General features: G+C 38.0%; 1 protein-coding gene across 1 annotated transcript; it reads left to right on the top strand.

Moving 5' to 3' along the window:
• Window positions 1-5562: 5562 nt before the first annotated feature.
• Window positions 5563-6666, top strand: LOC146454374 (5-hydroxytryptamine receptor 4-like). Its single transcript, XM_085095524.1, has one exon. The coding sequence runs from the start codon at window positions 5563-5565 to the stop codon at window positions 6664-6666; it is 1104 nt and encodes a 367-aa protein (XP_084951650.1).
• The last annotated feature ends 10242 nt before the right edge of the window (window positions 6667-16908 follow it).

Genomic DNA, 16908 nt, shown 5'->3' with positions numbered 1-16908 from the left:
TCATTTATGAAGAAAAAACTCGTTCTTCCAAGTGAAAGTGACACGACTAATATATCATCCGGGTTTTGATACATGTATATAAATCTTATTCAGGTCAGAACATATTTATTTACCACCGAAAATCAAGAAGAATATACAAAAGGAGTTCAACATCTTTAGATAGCGAGCCTTAGCTTATTTGAAATTGGTATTCAGTGAAATTCAAAATCTTGTTATTCGTTATTTTGTGTACAAAGTTCCCGGCCAACCTCTTTCCCTGTGAGATGGGTATTCCTCAGGTTATGAAAGATCAGCAATTTACCACTTAGCTCCAATATCGGAACAAACTACGAGAATAAAATATTTATTCAAGAGAACATGTTTTGGGCCAAACTGAACAGCCAGGGAAGGTTCCTTTAATAACGTGGATGTTTAAAATTGAATCCTGACATGAATAATCAAATTGTATTCACAAATTTCATTTCCTTCTATACTCCAGTGTTTGCAGGAAACGAAGCGGATCGTTGTATATGCATGAAAAAAATCTTACTGTCTCGCTTATTCATGTATAATTCTTTACTTACGTTGTTACAGATTGAAGACTCTTTTTTTTCGACAAATAGTACTTTGTTGTCAGTTTGTGTGTGAAAATTCCCGCTCATAAAGCGGTCAATTCTCCAAACTAAAAATTCAGTCTTTTGTTACGATACATTTAATCCGGCTTGTGATCATGATGCTCAAACCCCACAAATTCCATTTACAAACAGTTGTAAACCATTTAAATAAATATATTTTTAGTTAAACTGATGATTTCCCTAAAACGTACTCAAGAATACAAGTTTACAACCAGTCATTTTAAAGGTGCCTTAATTTCATATCGTTCCGATTTTTGTACAATTTTCGTAGGCTGTCAGATTTCAACACATGTTGACCTCTCTCTTCTTTCCCATCAAAATTATCAAAGATTCAAGGCCCTCGAACGCTAATCCCGGCCATTTCATATGGCTTCAGTTTATTGGAAGAAAACTCATCGATGTCCACCACTCAAAAGTATAAAGGAGATCACTAATTAAACAATCAAAGAATACAGGAAGAAGACAATAATGGAAAGTTTAAAGGGAAAGTTGGCGAATCTGGAGAGTGCTGTACGTTTTTTCGGCCAATCGAGAGTTCTGCGACCGCAAGTGACCTAGAATAAAACCGGCTAAACCAGAGTCACTTTCGTCGTAGCCACGCTGGTTTATAAATCCTTTTCTGGCTTAAATAATCAAAGAATACAGGAAGAGGACAATAATGGAAAGTTTTCTGGGACATTTAGCAATTAACCACCGACTGATTCCTTTCGTATAAATTGTTATTTAACTATCAAATACTTGAATATATTTTGCAGGTAACGAAGATTCCGCTTCTGTAACTTGAGAAATTATTAGCCGCCAATCAGTTCCACAACTTTACAATTCCTATGGAAATACAAAAACATTAATCCACACAAATTTGAGAAAAATCTTGGATTTATTTGAAGGGAAACAATGTCTTGCCGGTTGTTTTGACAACCCAATTTTCGAAGGGGATTGTGTTTGCACGAAGAAAACTGTGGTTTGTCTCGACCCTCGGCTTAGGGAAACTTAATTTGGTTCAAAAAATCGGACGTAAAAATCTAAGCAAACCAAATCCAAGGGAAACAACTTTTGGTTCGAAGAATCAGTAGTTTCGAAAACTCGACGGTTGGAATAATATTGCGATTCCACTGTAGTCCTAAATAGTTAAATACAGATACATTGTCATAATATAGACCAGTTGTTTTTACATCAAATTACTAAAACGAGCAAGATTTGTTGTAACAGTATTCTCATCTAAATTCCAACATGACTTTTCTTGAAGACATCCCACCGTTCTTACACCTTTTCGACGTGACCGGCCTTCCTGGTAATTTGCTGGTCATGGTGGTGATCGCCTTGGAACAAGATTTCATGTGACACGTTTATAATTCTCCTTGCCAGCCTCGCAGTGTCAGACTTTCTGCTCTTCTCTGTTTTTCTCTTTGTGTTCTTTCTTCTTCTTCTTCTTCTTCTTCTTCTTCTTCTTCTTCTTCTTCTTCTTCTTCTTCTTCTTCTTCTTCTTCTTCTTCTTCTTCTTCTTCTTCTTCTTCTTCTTCTTCTTCTTTTTCTTCTTCTTTTTCTTCTTCTTCTTCTTCTTCTTCTTCTTCTTCCTCCTCCTCCTCCTCCTCCTCCTCTTCTTCTTCTTCTTCTTCTTCTTCTTCTTCTTCTTCTTTTTCTTCTTCTTCTTCTTCTTCTTCTTCTTCTTCTTCTTCTTCTTCTTCTTCTTCTTCTTCTTCTTCTTCTTCTTCTTCTTCTTCTCGATAACTCACTCCGCATGGCAGTCCAGAGGTGTTTGTTTTTTTCCCAAAAAAGATGCAAAGCACATTGTGTTCCTAAAATGGTCGGTGTACAAAACTCCGAACGCCTTTCATGTCAATGGAAGCAAACGTCGTAGGGATCCAAGGCCTTTTTCTTCCCGTAAATAAAGTCTGGCGGATTTTCGTCTTTCAACTGGGGTCTCACATTAGGCTTCTCCTAAATTAAGCAATCCCCTGAGAGATTGATGAAATAACACTGATTGCAACCCATCGTCATCTTCATTTGCCATACCACACATTAATCAAAGAACCAAAGTAGTAATTAAGACATGGCGAGGAGACCGTACCTCAAGAAATGTCTGGCTTATATTAAGAGGTCACCTCGAAAACACAATAAATACAAAATGGTGCAGCGCATGTGCAAAGTGAACAATTCACAATTCTTTTAATAAAAACTCGTGCATTCGTTTCTTCAATCTAAGAAAGCTAAACGAACAAGCAAGAGATCCTCTCTTGGAACCGGTGATATTGATTGGATGAGAATTCCACTAGAATATGAGAGTTGCTTGTAAGTTTTGTCGAAAGATGTCAATGCTCATTAAACAGTCAGAGAACAATGGAAAATTAAGGACAATGTTTAAGGAGAAGTTTGTCGCGTTAATCAAAATTCTTTTTCACTGATGATTTTCCCTCAAACTCAAGAATTCAAGTTTACAACCGGTCATTTTAAAGGTGCCTTAATTTCAGATCGTTCCGATTTTCGAACAATTTTTGTAGCCTGTCAGATTTCAACACATGTTGCCCTCTCTTTACTTTCCCATCAACATTATCAAAGATTTCAAGGCCCCCGAACGCTAATCCCGGCCATGGAAAGTTACAATTTCACATGGCTTCAGTTTATTGGACGATAAATCTTCGATGTCCGCCACTCAAAAGTTGATAAAAGAAATCACTCATTATTAAAGAATCAAAGAATACAGGAAGAAGACAATAATAGAAATAATTATGGGAAATTTAGTAGTTAAACACCGACTGATTCCTTTCGTATAAATTGTTATTTAACTGCAGAATACTTGAATGTGTTTTGCAGTTAACGAAGATTCCGTTTCTGTAACTTGAGTAAATCTTTACCCCGCCATTTTTTCACAATTTTAGAATTCCTTTACAATACAAAAACATAGGTTTTAATCCACACAAAGTTAAGATAAAACTTGGATTTATTAGAAAAGAAACAATGCTTTGCTGGTTATTTTAGAAACCGAATTTTCGAAGGGGAGTGAGTTTGCACAAAGAAAACTGTGGTTTGTCTTGGACCTCGGCTTAGGGTAAGTGAATTTGGTTCGAAAAATCGAACGTAAAAATCTGGCCAAACCAAATCCAAGAGAAACAACTCTGGGTTCGAAGAATCGGGAGTTTCGAAACATTGAGGGTTTGATTCCACTATACTCCTAAACACTTAAATACAGATATATCGTCACAATATAGGCCAGTTGTTTTTGCATCAAATTGCTACTGACGAGCAAAATTTTTTGTAACAGTATTTTCATCTAAATTTCAACTTGACTTTTCTTCCAGACATTCCACCGTTCTTACACCATTTCGACGTGACCGGCCTTCTTGGTAATTTTCTGGTCATGGTGGTGATCTTCTTGGAACAAGATTTCATGTGAGGCGTTTATAATTCTTCTCGCCCGCCTTTTTCTTACCATAACTAAAGTCTGGCGGATTTTCGCCTCATAACTGGGGTTTCAGATTAGCCTTCTCCTCAACAATCCCTGACAGATTGGAGAAATAACTCTGATTGCAACCTATTATCATGTTAATTTTCCATACAACATATTAATAAATAAAAAAACAAACTAGTGACGAAGAAGAAGCGATTTGGAAAACCATTTAACTATATAAATTTGCAATAAAATATTTCAGGTTAAAAATCATTTTCAGATTAAAAAATTGCTAAAAAAAAAACGACGACGTTTCGACGTTAGCTAAACGTCATTATCAAGTCAAAATATGTTTTTAAGTTGCAGTCTATAAATACTAAAAAACAATAGCGATTAAAAAAGCTGTAACGTGAGAAAAAATATTAAACAAAAAGTTTGCGACGTATGCCCCGGGAGTCCGTCTGGATATTTAAATTGGGCTTGAGATTCTTGATGAACAGCATTTCAAAGACTAAACAATCAAATTTGCCCTGGCGCTTTCTTAAAACTCTAAATTGGCTTTCTTTCAAAAGGTTGTTGTTACCGTGAGCTTCTAAGAAATGTCTACCGATTGCCGAATGTTTGTCCTCAGCAATGCGTTGATGAAGGTGTCGGGTAACGTTGTGTACCCGACATAATCTGCATCGCACACATCACATGAAAAATGGTAAACAACACACTGCTTATTCACAATTGACGGCTTGATTTCTTTGGATTTAAGATCTTGCCCCAATTTTTTGCTCACGAAACGAAAACTTGCTGCAATGTAGGGCCAATCTTACGGCTAAGATCGAGTAACTGCTTTCGGACCGCGTTTGCGGCCACTTCATCTTTAAATTGTTAGACTGGGATGTAGGCCATTCAGAGTACTATTCAGAGGAGCAGCATCAGCGCTACGCATTCTAGCCAGGGTATCATCAACGTACCTCTTGTACTGTTGGGGCAACAAGCCATCGCGTGTAAGCTTTCTTTGAGAGGACACATGAAGACATTAGCCATTAGAGGGCCAAGGAGCGAGCCCGTTTTTTAGCAATTTTTTAATCTTTAAATGATTTGAAAAAAATATTTTATCACAATTGTTTATAGTTAAACCAAACTAGTAGCAAAGATATGGCGTGGAGACCGTACCTCAAGAAACCCTCTGGCTTATATAAAAAGGTCACCTATGTATGTGCAACTTTATCGCGTTTATCAAAATTCTTTTCCACGAATTGTTACCCTGCTGAACCAGGTACATGTACCAAGGGTTTACCATATAACTCCAGATATCCCATTTTTAGACTTCATTATGGATTTTTCTCCATATGTATTAAGAAAAAATTGTTTTTCATAGATTAAAACCGTTAATTGCTATGATTGTTGTTTTTTGAGACATCTAGTTCCGCCCAACATGTTACCCAAAGAAAACTATGATTATTCTCCCATGACCCAGTCAAAAGCCTACTTAAGTTAAATGCAAATATATCACTGCATCTAATTGTTAAAACCAGTGAGATTTCCTATCGAAGCATCTTCTATTCCAACATGGTTTTCCATCAAGTGATTGCAACGTTTTTAGCGCTCTTCGACGCAATCGGTATTCCTGGTAATTTGCTGGTGATAGTAGTGATCATCTTCGAAACAAGATTTCATGTGATGCGGTATATTCTCCTCGCCAGCCTCGCAGTGTCAGATTTGCTGGTTTTAATCCTGGTCAACTCATTCCGCATCGCAAGCACAGGTCAAGAAAGATGGCTGTACGGCGAAACAATGTGTCATCTCAATGCATTTTTTACGAGATACTTTTACCTTAACACCGTTCTTCATCTTTTAGCGGTGTCTTATGAGCGATACAAGGCGATTGTGAAATCTCCTTTGACGTACAATGGCGACATTACCAAATCCAGAGTGATGTTTATAGTTCTTGTCTGGGTGATTCCAATTCCAATTTCTGTTGGTCCGTTGGTTGGTTGGGGAAAGTACGGTTACAACCCGAAGGTGTTCTTTTGTCAACAAGGATGGACTATGGAAAGCGAGATCGCTTTCCATGAAAGGCGGAAGGAGTTGATCGCCACGGCATTTTTTGCTATACCATTTCTTATAATCCTGTTCCTTAACTGGTCGGTATACAAGACGGCGAAAGTTCACGCAAACGCCCAAGTGATTCAAATTGGAAGCCTATCCGGATTTGAAATGCAACAGGAGAGGACATCAAGACGAAGAACTGAAAGCAAAGCAGCTGTAGATGTCATCATTATCATCACTGCGTTTTCGCTGTGCTATCTTCCAGGCTTCATCGAAGGTCTTTTCCGCCGATTCGTCCAAAGCATTGAGGTCCCACCCGACGTTGTAATTGTCAGATCGTGTATTTTCATTGTCAGCTCAGTGTGTAACCCAATAATCTATTCCATCCGCAAAAGAGAATTCCGAACCGTGGTTAAGAATATGTTCAGACGGATGGAACTTTGTAGATGCTCTTGTGGCGTCAACAACGAAGTAACTGCTATGAACGATTTGCCAATGGGAGCCATTCTTGGCATGAAATATCAGGGTGAAAGATTTCAAGAGAGTATTGGAAGGGCTGGAATGAACCTCTTCCAAGGAAGCAGACTTCCTCCAATTCCAGAGATCGATGAAGAACTTGGTTGACCACGCAAAAAGAGAACACTCATTGGTCCAAGTTAACTGAATGCGATACGATTAAAATATCACCCGGGTTTTGATATATAAATCGTATTCAGGCCAGAACTAACCTACTACCGCCGAAAATCAAGAAGAATATACAAAAGGAATTTAACATCTTTAAATAGCGAGTCTTAGGTTATTTTAAATTGGTGTACCTCGTGATTCAAAAACTTGTTGTTCCTCATTTTGTGTACAAAGTTTCCGGCCAACCTCTTACCAACACGGGTGTTTATCAGCGTACGAAAGATCGGTCTCGTCAACAACGAAGTCTCTGCTATGAGCATTTTTCGAGTATGCGCCAACCTCGGCACAAACTACCGGGATGAAAGAATTACTGTATTCAAGATGGCTGAACTGAACAGTCAGGGAAGGTTCCTTTAATACCGTGGTTTTTTTTAAATCGAATCCTGACATGGATATTCAAATTGTATTCACAATTTCTATTTCCGCTTATACATCTACATGATTAATGTTTTTAGGAAACGAAGCGGATCGCTGTATACGTAGAAAATTTCCCCTTACCCGTTTATTAATGTATAATTCCTCACTTAAGTCGTTACAGATTGAATACAATGTTTTGTATTTTATTTCGAGAAATAGTACGTTTTTGACAGTTTGTGGATCAAATTCCCAGTCATGCAGTCAATTACCCAGACTCAAAATCTTATACGTTATTTCTATACATCTAATCTCGTTTATTTATCATGATGCACAAACCATTTTAAAGGTACCTTCCATTTTTCGCTGCGATTTTCGCGCACTGATTTTCGTAGCTTGTCAGATTTCAACGCATGTCCCCCCATCAAAGATTTCAAGGCCCTAGAACTCTAATCCCTAACTCTGTACCTTCGAGAACGGCTACAGTGAGTTTGTCAAGCGAGTAATAAAAAGACCAATATTGGGAAACTGCAAACCGAATTGAAAATGATTAACTGGAATGACTTTGGGAAAACAAGTGACCCCGGCCCGAGGAATCATTCAACACCATCGAGGAGGTGTTTATGAAATTATATAATCCTTGTATTCCTAAAAAAAATATGCTTAAAAAAAATCATAAAATGGTTTACTAAAAATTTCTTAAAATAAACTCGTATAAAAACTAAACTCTATAAAAAGTGTTTAGAATAAACACAAAGGGGAATCATTTGAAAAATACAGATCATAGAAATAAATTAAATCGCCTAAAAAGATTTTGAAGAAACCCAGTCAGGTATTATGAAAGAAAATTTGAAAAAATTAAAGACGGTTTGAAACAAACATGGAAATTAATAAACGACTTAACAAAAAGGAATTGAACAAGATTCCTTAAAGGAGACAGAATTTAAAGTTGGTAATTTCATTTTACATTAAATATGAAGCTAATATCAAGGCGTAATACGAAGGCGTGATATCAGCTGTAATAGCCCTATAGAAAAGCAACGTGGCAAACCTCCACAATGGTAATGCCATACACAAAACTATTACTGATACTTTTTTAATGACGGGAAAACCGAATACACTAGCGTACAAAATTCTTGTGAACAAAACACAAAAGAGATCCATTACTGCCCAAAGGAAATGGGTCGTGGATTGCATGCTTGAAACCCAAGAAAATATCGACTGGAAGACAGTTTACCGAACACCTTTTCTTAGCACAAAAATCACAAAACTAATCGTCTTCCATTTTAAGCTATTATACAGAAGATTAGCGACCAACAGTTTTTTAACCAAAATAAATCTAAAGGATAATGAGCAGTGCCATTTTTGTCAAAATGATAAATAGACTCTCGTCCACCTTTTCTGGACTTGTGAGCTATCCACTCTTTTTTTGGCAAGGTTTTAAACAATGAGCAATCAGCCGAGGAGAACTTTCAAATATTACTAATTAGGTATTAGGTATAAGGGCTAAAGCCAACCAAGAACAAGAGCATAAACTTCTACTTTTTGATCGACAGATATTTTATCTGGACATGTAAAATGCGCAATATATCTCCCAAAATGGAAAAGTTATCCCATTTCCTCTCACATTACGACATAACGAAAGCCTTTTCTTAATCTACATGTTAAGGTAAAGCCATGTAAACCTCTACCTCTATTTCTCTCGTTTTTTTTGTTTTTTTTTCTCTCTCTCCTATGTAGTAAATGTAAATAATGTAATGTTAATAAACTTAAAAAGCATTGTAAGTAATGTTAAAAGTGTATTGTAAATAAACCAATGTACTGTAAGTGTTTTAAGTATTTGTATCTTAGTCGTGTTAGTGTTCCATTGTAGGTTGTGTTTATTGTTGGAGCAGAGTACGGTATTGTTAGTAATATTAAGCTTTTTGTATTGTAATGTTAGTAATTGCGTTGCAATCAAAAAAAGTTTGTTTATTAATTCTTTCTTTCCTTCTAACTTCTCCATCGACATCCCTGGCCTTAAAAAACGGCGTGAGTGTGTACGTGCGCATGTATGAGAGCATTTAAACTAACTGAGTTTCGGAGTGGCACGGACGGCACGGGTAGCGAGCTAAATAAAAAGTGGCATGTGATGAGTGCTTTGAAGGGCGATAGGCTCCAATACTGAACAATAAGTCCTAGAAAAAAATTTCTGGACACCAAATAAAAAAAAAAAAATCTTCAAGATTTTGAACATCCTCGGAAAAAGTCGAAATGAGCGGGAAAAATTTCACGAAGATTTGAACTCACAAGTCACGTGTTTTGCAGTAGACTGTTGTTGACTGGTCACTAGCTTCCTCTTCAGAGAAGAAATATGGCGGAACCTTTGGCGAAAGGTTACTGGCAGAGACTGTTTCCGCTTTTTGAGTAATTTGATGGCTAGTATTCCAGGCAGGATGGAGTGCGGTCACAAAAATACAAAGAGTAAAGCCGCCGTTACACGTTCAAACTTTTAGCTGAAACTTGTGTGCAACGGCACTGCAAAACAAGCTTCAGCAGACGTTGCACCGTGTGACATTGTCGGTTTCGTTAAATTTTTTTCGAACTTCCGTTGCGAGACAAGTTTCACGAAAAGTAAAACCGCTTTCTACTTCTACAACGGCTTGCAACGGTCACAGTACTGAAAAAACAAGAGTTTCACCGTGTAACACCTCTTCGTGAAACTTGTTTCGCAGCGCCGTTGCACACAAGTTTTAGCTAAAAGTTTCAACGTGTAACGGCGGATTTTAAAGCTTAGCGCTTATAAAATGATGGATAAGGGGGTTAGTTTCTAAAGAAACTGCGATGCAGCGTCAGTGGAGAAGAAACGAATGTTTGGTTTATTAACAAAATTGAAAACTTAAGGTAAATTGGCCATCGTAAAGAGTTTTGAGTGCTGACGTTTCGAGCGTTGGCCCTTAGTCAGAGCGAATCAAGGAATGGTGGGTTGTTTGTGTTTATTTAGTGATCAATGGAGCTACGCTATTGGTGGGAGCATGGTAATGAGGAAAACAAGAATAAATTAGTCGAATGAAAAGCGTTCGTTGACTGATTGCGTGGAGATTAAGAGTGCCGATTTGGAAAATGAAATTTTGTTCTAAAGTTTTGCGGGTTTCTGTGTTAAAGAGAAATACCACAGACTGTCATGTCCTTGTGACAGTGCTTGTTAGGCAGATTAAAGTGACGAACGACTATCATAAAAAGAACTTAGTGATGATTTTTTGGGGTAAAATTGCTGAAGGGCAGATGGGTTTCGGAGAAATTATTGAAGATGAACTCATCTTGGTTCCGAGAAATATGGAGGATAGTTTCGCAGCTCTGTCCGAGATTAAAGACATTGTTTGTGGCTGGGAGCATACGGCTGCCGTGACAAATGATGATGTTATCTGTACCTGTGGCAGAAACAATAGTTAACAATATTCTTTGGTATATTCTTCTTGATTTTCGTCGGTAATAGATTCTGACCTAATAACATTTATATATCAAAGCCCGGCTTATTTTCAATTGTGTCGGTTTTATTTTGGGCTGGTGAGCATTCTCTTCATAATTGTTCAGTGAAGTTCTTCATTAATCTCAACATCTTGGCCGCAGAAAGTCTACTTCTTAGGAAGAGGTTCAGCCGGTCTGGCCCTCCAATGTTCTCTCTCATCCTGATATTATGTGCCAATATTGGCTATCATTCGTAAATCGCTCATAGCAGTTACTTCGTTGTTGATGACATTAGAGCTTCCACAAAGTTCGATCCGTCTGAAGATATTCTTAACTGCGGTTAGGAATTCTCTTATGCGGATGGAATAGATTATTGGGTTACACACTGAGCTGACGACGAAAATACAGGATATGATCAGTACGGCACCGGCTGGGACCTCAATGCTTTGGATAAAAATGCGGAAAAGACCTTCGATGAAGCTTGGAAGATAGCACAGCAAAAACGCAGTGATGATAATGGTAAAATCTTCAGTTGCCTTGCTTTCAATTCTGCGTCTTAATGTCCCTTCCTGTTGCATTTCAGATACGCAAAGGCTACTAATTTGGATCAGTTGGGCGTTTGCGTGAACTTTCGCCGTCTTGTACACCGACCAGTTTAGAAAAAAGATTATCAGAAATGGTATACAAATGCACGCGGTGGCGATCAACCCCTTCTGCCATCCATTTGACCAACCTTGCATCGTCCATCCTTGCTGACAAAAGAACACCTCCGGGTTGTAAACGTATTTTCCCAAACCAACCAGCGGACCGATGGAAAAGGGAATTGGAATAACCCAAATAAGAACTATAAGCATCACCCTGGATTTGGTAATTTCGCATTGTACGTCAAAGGAGATTTCACAATCGCCGTGTATCGCTCATAAGACACCACTAAAAGATGAAGAATGGTGTTAAGAAAAAAGTGTCTCGCAAAACATGCATTGAGATGACAAATCGTTTCACCGTACAGCCATCTTTCTTGTGCTATGCTTGCGATGCGGAATGAGTTGACCAGGATTAAAAACAGCAAGTCTGACACTGCGAGGCTGGCGAGGAGAATATACCGCATCACATGAAATCTTGTTTCCAAGGTGATGACCACTATCACCAGCAAATTACCACGAATACCGATTGCGTCGAAGAGCGCTAGCAACGTTGCAATCACTTGATGGAAAACCATGTTGGAATAGAAAATGCTTCGAAGGGAAATCTCACTGGTTTTAAAAATTAGATGCAGATGGAACTGGGCTTATACTTGGTTATCTATTTGCATTTTTACATGCATATAATTAATTTAGTTAAAACTTAAGGAGTCCTTTGAATGTCATGGGAGAGAAAGCATACACGTATTACGTAATCAAGAGACGATTTTAAGAACGAATTAGGCTTACTGTATTTTTGCGAAATGAAACGAAACGAAATGACGAATAAAAACTGTAAAATTGAAGATATCAAGCACCACACAAAACAAATTTCTGTTTGTCATGAGCTGAGATTAAATGGCAACTAATTTAGTGAAAATTTAGCCTAGCTATCTACGGAACTTCCTTTACACGCAAAACCGGCTTGCACGTATTACGTACAATCAAGAGACGATTTTAAGAACGAATTAGGCTTACTGTATTTTTGCGAAATGAAACGAAACGAAATGACGAATAAAAACTGTAAAATTGAAGATATCAAGCACCGCACAAAACAAATTTCTGTTTGTCATAAGCTGAGATTAAATGGCAACTAATTTAGTGAAAATTTAGCCTAGCTATCTACGGAACTTCCTTCACACGCAAAACCGGCTTGCACGTATTACGTAATCAAGAGACGATTTTAAGAACGAATTAGGCTTACTGTATTTATGCGAAACGAAACGAAACGAAATGATGAATAAAAACAGTAAAATTGAAGATATCAAGCACCACACAGGACAAATTTCTGTTTGTAGTAGGCTAAGATTAAATTGCAACTAATTTAGCGAAAATTTAGCCAAGCTATCTAAGGAACGTTCGTCACATGCAAAACCGGCTTGCACGTATTACGTAATAGGCCTTATCACGGTTTTCGACGCCATTTTGACGAGTAGCCAAACACGTCTTGAAATAACAGTGTTTGTATAGCGAACCAGCCGTGAACTGCTACTAAAAATAGTTCGTGGGAAAAAATACAGACAAATGTATGGAAAGTTCAAAACACGACTGGACGCTTTCTGGTACAGCTACATCCCTCCAAATTTTTTTCTTAAAATCCCTCTACTAGTGCTAAAAGTTTTCAATTCATGAGTTTTTCAGAAGCGATGTTTTATGAAAATTATTTGACATCGGATTTCCATACAAACACTGTTATTTCAGACGTGTTTGCCTGCTCGTCAAAATGGCGTCGAAAACCGTGATAAGGCCTATTACAGCCTGATAATAGAAATAATAATATAATTATGGCCAGGAAAATATAAACGGAACTTGCTAATACAATTTGGATATCGTTGTCAGGGTTCGGTTTCAAAAATCCACGGTATTAAAGGAAAGATCTGTCGTACATATATGTTATTTACCGGGCGGGAGGTCCGTATGGGAAAAAACTGTGCCCGAGGTCTTGAGTACGGCCCGAGGCCGAAGGCCGAGGGCCGTACTCAAGACCAAGGGCACAGTTTTTTCCCATACGGACCGACCTAGACCGGTAAATAACTTATTTTTTTTTTTCTGTTTGTTTGCTTTTTTTTTCGCTGGAACGTTTGTAAGAGTGTAAGTTTAAGGGTAGAGGAGGAAAGTGGTAACAAAATCCTATGAAACAAATGTAAATAGGGCATCAATTTAAGTGGCATGTTTATAGGAAGTTTAATTTTATTTTCACTCGCATGTCATCATGTAAAAAAAAAAAAAGAGAAAACCATTTAAGAGTCATTGAAATGACAATCATCTGTCAAACGTCAAAAGTGGATGAATGTTGACACGCTGCAAATGATGACACGCATGTCCAAAAGGTCTAAAAATATCGATCGAATGATAAACATTATGAATGAAGACTCAAACACGGCGAAGTTTACTTTTCTTAACGGTTCGATACATGTTTAAAACGTCCCTGGATTTGTCAAAACTAACTTTCGAAAAGCAAGTTCAAGTTAATCTGACTCTGAGTCATCTGAGATGATAATGTGGCGTTTTTGCGGCTTTGACCGAGCCGAGCTTTCACCACTGCTGTAAGGCGCTGTATTGAAAGAGAAATTGAACGTATAGCCTTCAATTTTTACTGATGTTCGAACCAGCAAAAGTACCAGGGAAGGGATCCTCGCCTGAAGAAGCTTGCTTGTCTTCTCTCGGCTTGACTGGGTGCTGCAAGGCTTTGACTGCTTGATTAAGTGGTGTATCGTTTGAAGAGATGGGAGATTTCGTTTCGCTGCTCAGTAGCAAGGACATCTTTCGCTGGTGGTCGTCGGAAGCAGTTTTGTAGGAATCTAAGCTTTTTAAATTCTTACCGGTATGTCCATTCCACTGAGCTACATAATTAACAGGAATTTCTGCATCCATCACCGTTGAAATGCAGGTTTTTCGCACAGAATGGTTGGTTTCATTTTCAGGCAGTCCTGCATTCTTTGCAGCCTTCGTCAAAAATTCTCCGATCTTGTTTTTTCCGAGAGGAGCTCGACTGTACCACACCGGATCTGCAGGCTTTCTTTTGTGGTTTAGTGCCAGGAAGAAAGGCGCCTCGGGTCTCTTCATTTCTTCAGGACGTTGGCTGGCGAACTTTAGATACAAATAAACTAGCGCTGAGTACTTCTCTGGAGCGATGCAAGTGTACCTGGCTCGTACACTCCGCCATCTTTTTTACGGACGTCCATGAAAAATCTGCACAGCAGAATGTTGAGCTCGTTAGGAGGAATGTTTTCCAAGGTTCTTGTCTCTCCAACTGAGGAACAGTATCTTCGCCAAATGTTCAGATCGTAAGTTGTCTTTTTTTTAGTGTTATCAGGCGAAGTGAGTGAATAAAATCTTGAATTTTGCTTAATTGCCTGTCTTGTTCAACTTCTTAATATTATAATGCCGTCGTTTCGTTGGGAGTTTCTTCTTCTGGGCAGTAAAATTCACTTTCGCTGTGTACACTCTCGTCTAAATCCATTTTCTTCAGAATTTATATTTTCCTTACATATTTCTACGGGAAGTTGTTTACGTGTAACTGTTGCCTTTGTTTGTAAACTTTCGCAACAATTTCAATTTGCCGCGAATAGCGCGGATAAAAATCCGGACCGTGGTCCGTATCGTAAAAAGCTGGACCGGTTACGAGCGTGCAATTAGCCAATCAGATTCGAGGATTTGAGATTCCGGCCCGCGGAGATGCTTCAGAAAAAAATAATGTTCAATATTGTAATATGTTTCAACAATATGAGAAATTTCAGTATTGCATGGTAGTTAGTATAGTAATTAGAAGAGGTTTTTATATTCTTATACCTGGTTCGATAATTTAGTGGTTTAGTTTTTTTTTTTTGGTGTTTTTAGAATTAATTTTAATAAAATGTTGAGCAACGATCAGTAACATGTTCATGTTTTGAAGTTTAGTAGCTGGCATCATTCCTACACTGTCCCCAAAATGTAGATACGGTTTTTTTTTTTTCAATCCGAACAGTGTTGGGTCACGTCAGTAGTGCCACATCACGGTGTAAACGTCGAATTTCACATCTGCTGAATCTAATTCTGGAATTAAATGCATGTGATATTCGATATTTAAATCAATTCAATTCGACAGATTTGAATTAAATACGACGGCTGTCGCATCTTCGACTGGGCTATTTGAAAATTCAACATGAAATCGACAGTTGTTTTTTACGCCGAACTTCACATCTGCCGATCGAGTCGAATGCATAAATTATTTCAAATTATTTTAGTGTATTACCCACAATTCTACATTTTTTCCTAAATGTCATGCCCGGATCGAAAGAAACAAAATGGTGGAATCGGATGCGATGTGCAGCTCTTGTCTTCTGTTGTCTTTCTCCCACCAAATACACAACGAAGTGCTCGGCTTTTGAAAGAGATTACGAGACTCCAAGATACATTGCGTAACAAGTCTTCTTCTTCTGTTAACACGAATAAGCTGAGAAATGTACAAACGAAGAGAAGGTGAAAAACTTCCATCATCCGCCATGTTTGAAATAAAAAGGAAAAAGACTCAAAATGAAAACGGGGCTTGCAAACGAAACTTTGTGAAATCTCGCTGATGAATTAAATGCTACTAAATCAACTGTCGAATTTAATAATTTTGAATCGACCCAAATAGGTTTTAAATTCGGCACATGTAAAATGGGCCATTAATAGATATTAGCTATTGGTACTATTGGAAATTATATGCATGCTCTAATACCTTTGTTCTTGGCCTAGGAGAACTATTTAGGCGACAGTTTTGCTTAACCTCGTCGAAGAAAGATTTACAAAGAAAATTGATTCACTCTTTGGTATGTTTCGGGCACCAGCAAATGCTTCATCATAAGTTTATGATGGAGTACAAGTCAATTTTCTGTATCGCTGTGGTGGTCGTACCACAAAGTGCACCTGCCTTTTTCACTAACCTAAGCAAATAGAGACCGGTTATTTGCATTTTTTATAAGATGTATTGAACGTAATACCAACACTTTCTACAATGGAACACATCTTGGCTCTGAACGTATTTTTCTCAGGAAATGAAATGACAGGTGGAATTGGAAATTGGAGTCGGAATTATCCAGATAGAAACTATCACCCTTGATTTGGAAGGTGTGCTATTATACGTCAGAGAAGATTTCCCAATCACCCTTGATTTGACAAAGCAAGATTTACAAAGAAAAAATCGTGTCTCTCTTTATTATGAGTCGGGTGCTAGCAAATGCTTGATAATACGTTTATGGTGAAAGTACAGCTTAACTTTCTGTACAAGGAACTATGCTGGAACTATGCTCATCCTACCACAAAGTACACCTGCCTTTTTCAGTAACCTGGGCCAGTCGAGTCCGGTTATTTCCATTTTTTTCAAATATGTATTCAACGTAATACCAAAACTTTCTACAATGTAACACATCTTGATTGTAAATGTATTTTTTCTAGCTAGCAAACAAACCGGTGGAAATTTCAATCGGTATTAGCCAGATAAAAGCTACTACCAGAGACATCATCTATGAAAAAGTTTGGGGAGCGAAATAAAGAAGCGAGAAAACTGAAAACGAGCTGATCGATCTAGAGTTTACGAATTTGAAAACGTGGTTGGTTGAAACCGTTGTCCAACAGGAATATTTAATTCGTTGCGTGTTTTGGATCATGTGCCATGCATGGAGAAAATGTACTGCTGTTGGGAATAACCCCAAATGCTTAGCAACCACGACACAGATTC

This window comes from Pavona decussata, unplaced genomic scaffold (assembly GCF_977016875.1).
Source record: "Pavona decussata unplaced genomic scaffold, jaPavDecu1.1 SCAFFOLD_302, whole genome shotgun sequence".
In the NCBI taxonomy this organism is placed as follows: Eukaryota; Metazoa; Cnidaria; class Anthozoa; order Scleractinia; family Agariciidae; genus Pavona; species Pavona decussata.
This window is presented reverse-complemented; position numbering and strand designations above follow the sequence as displayed.

Excerpts from the sequence above, each read along its gene's own strand:
- LOC146454374 (XM_085095524.1), top strand. The coding sequence starts at position 5,563 with ATGGTTTTCCATCAAGTGATTGCAACGTTTTTAGCGCTCTTCGACGCA.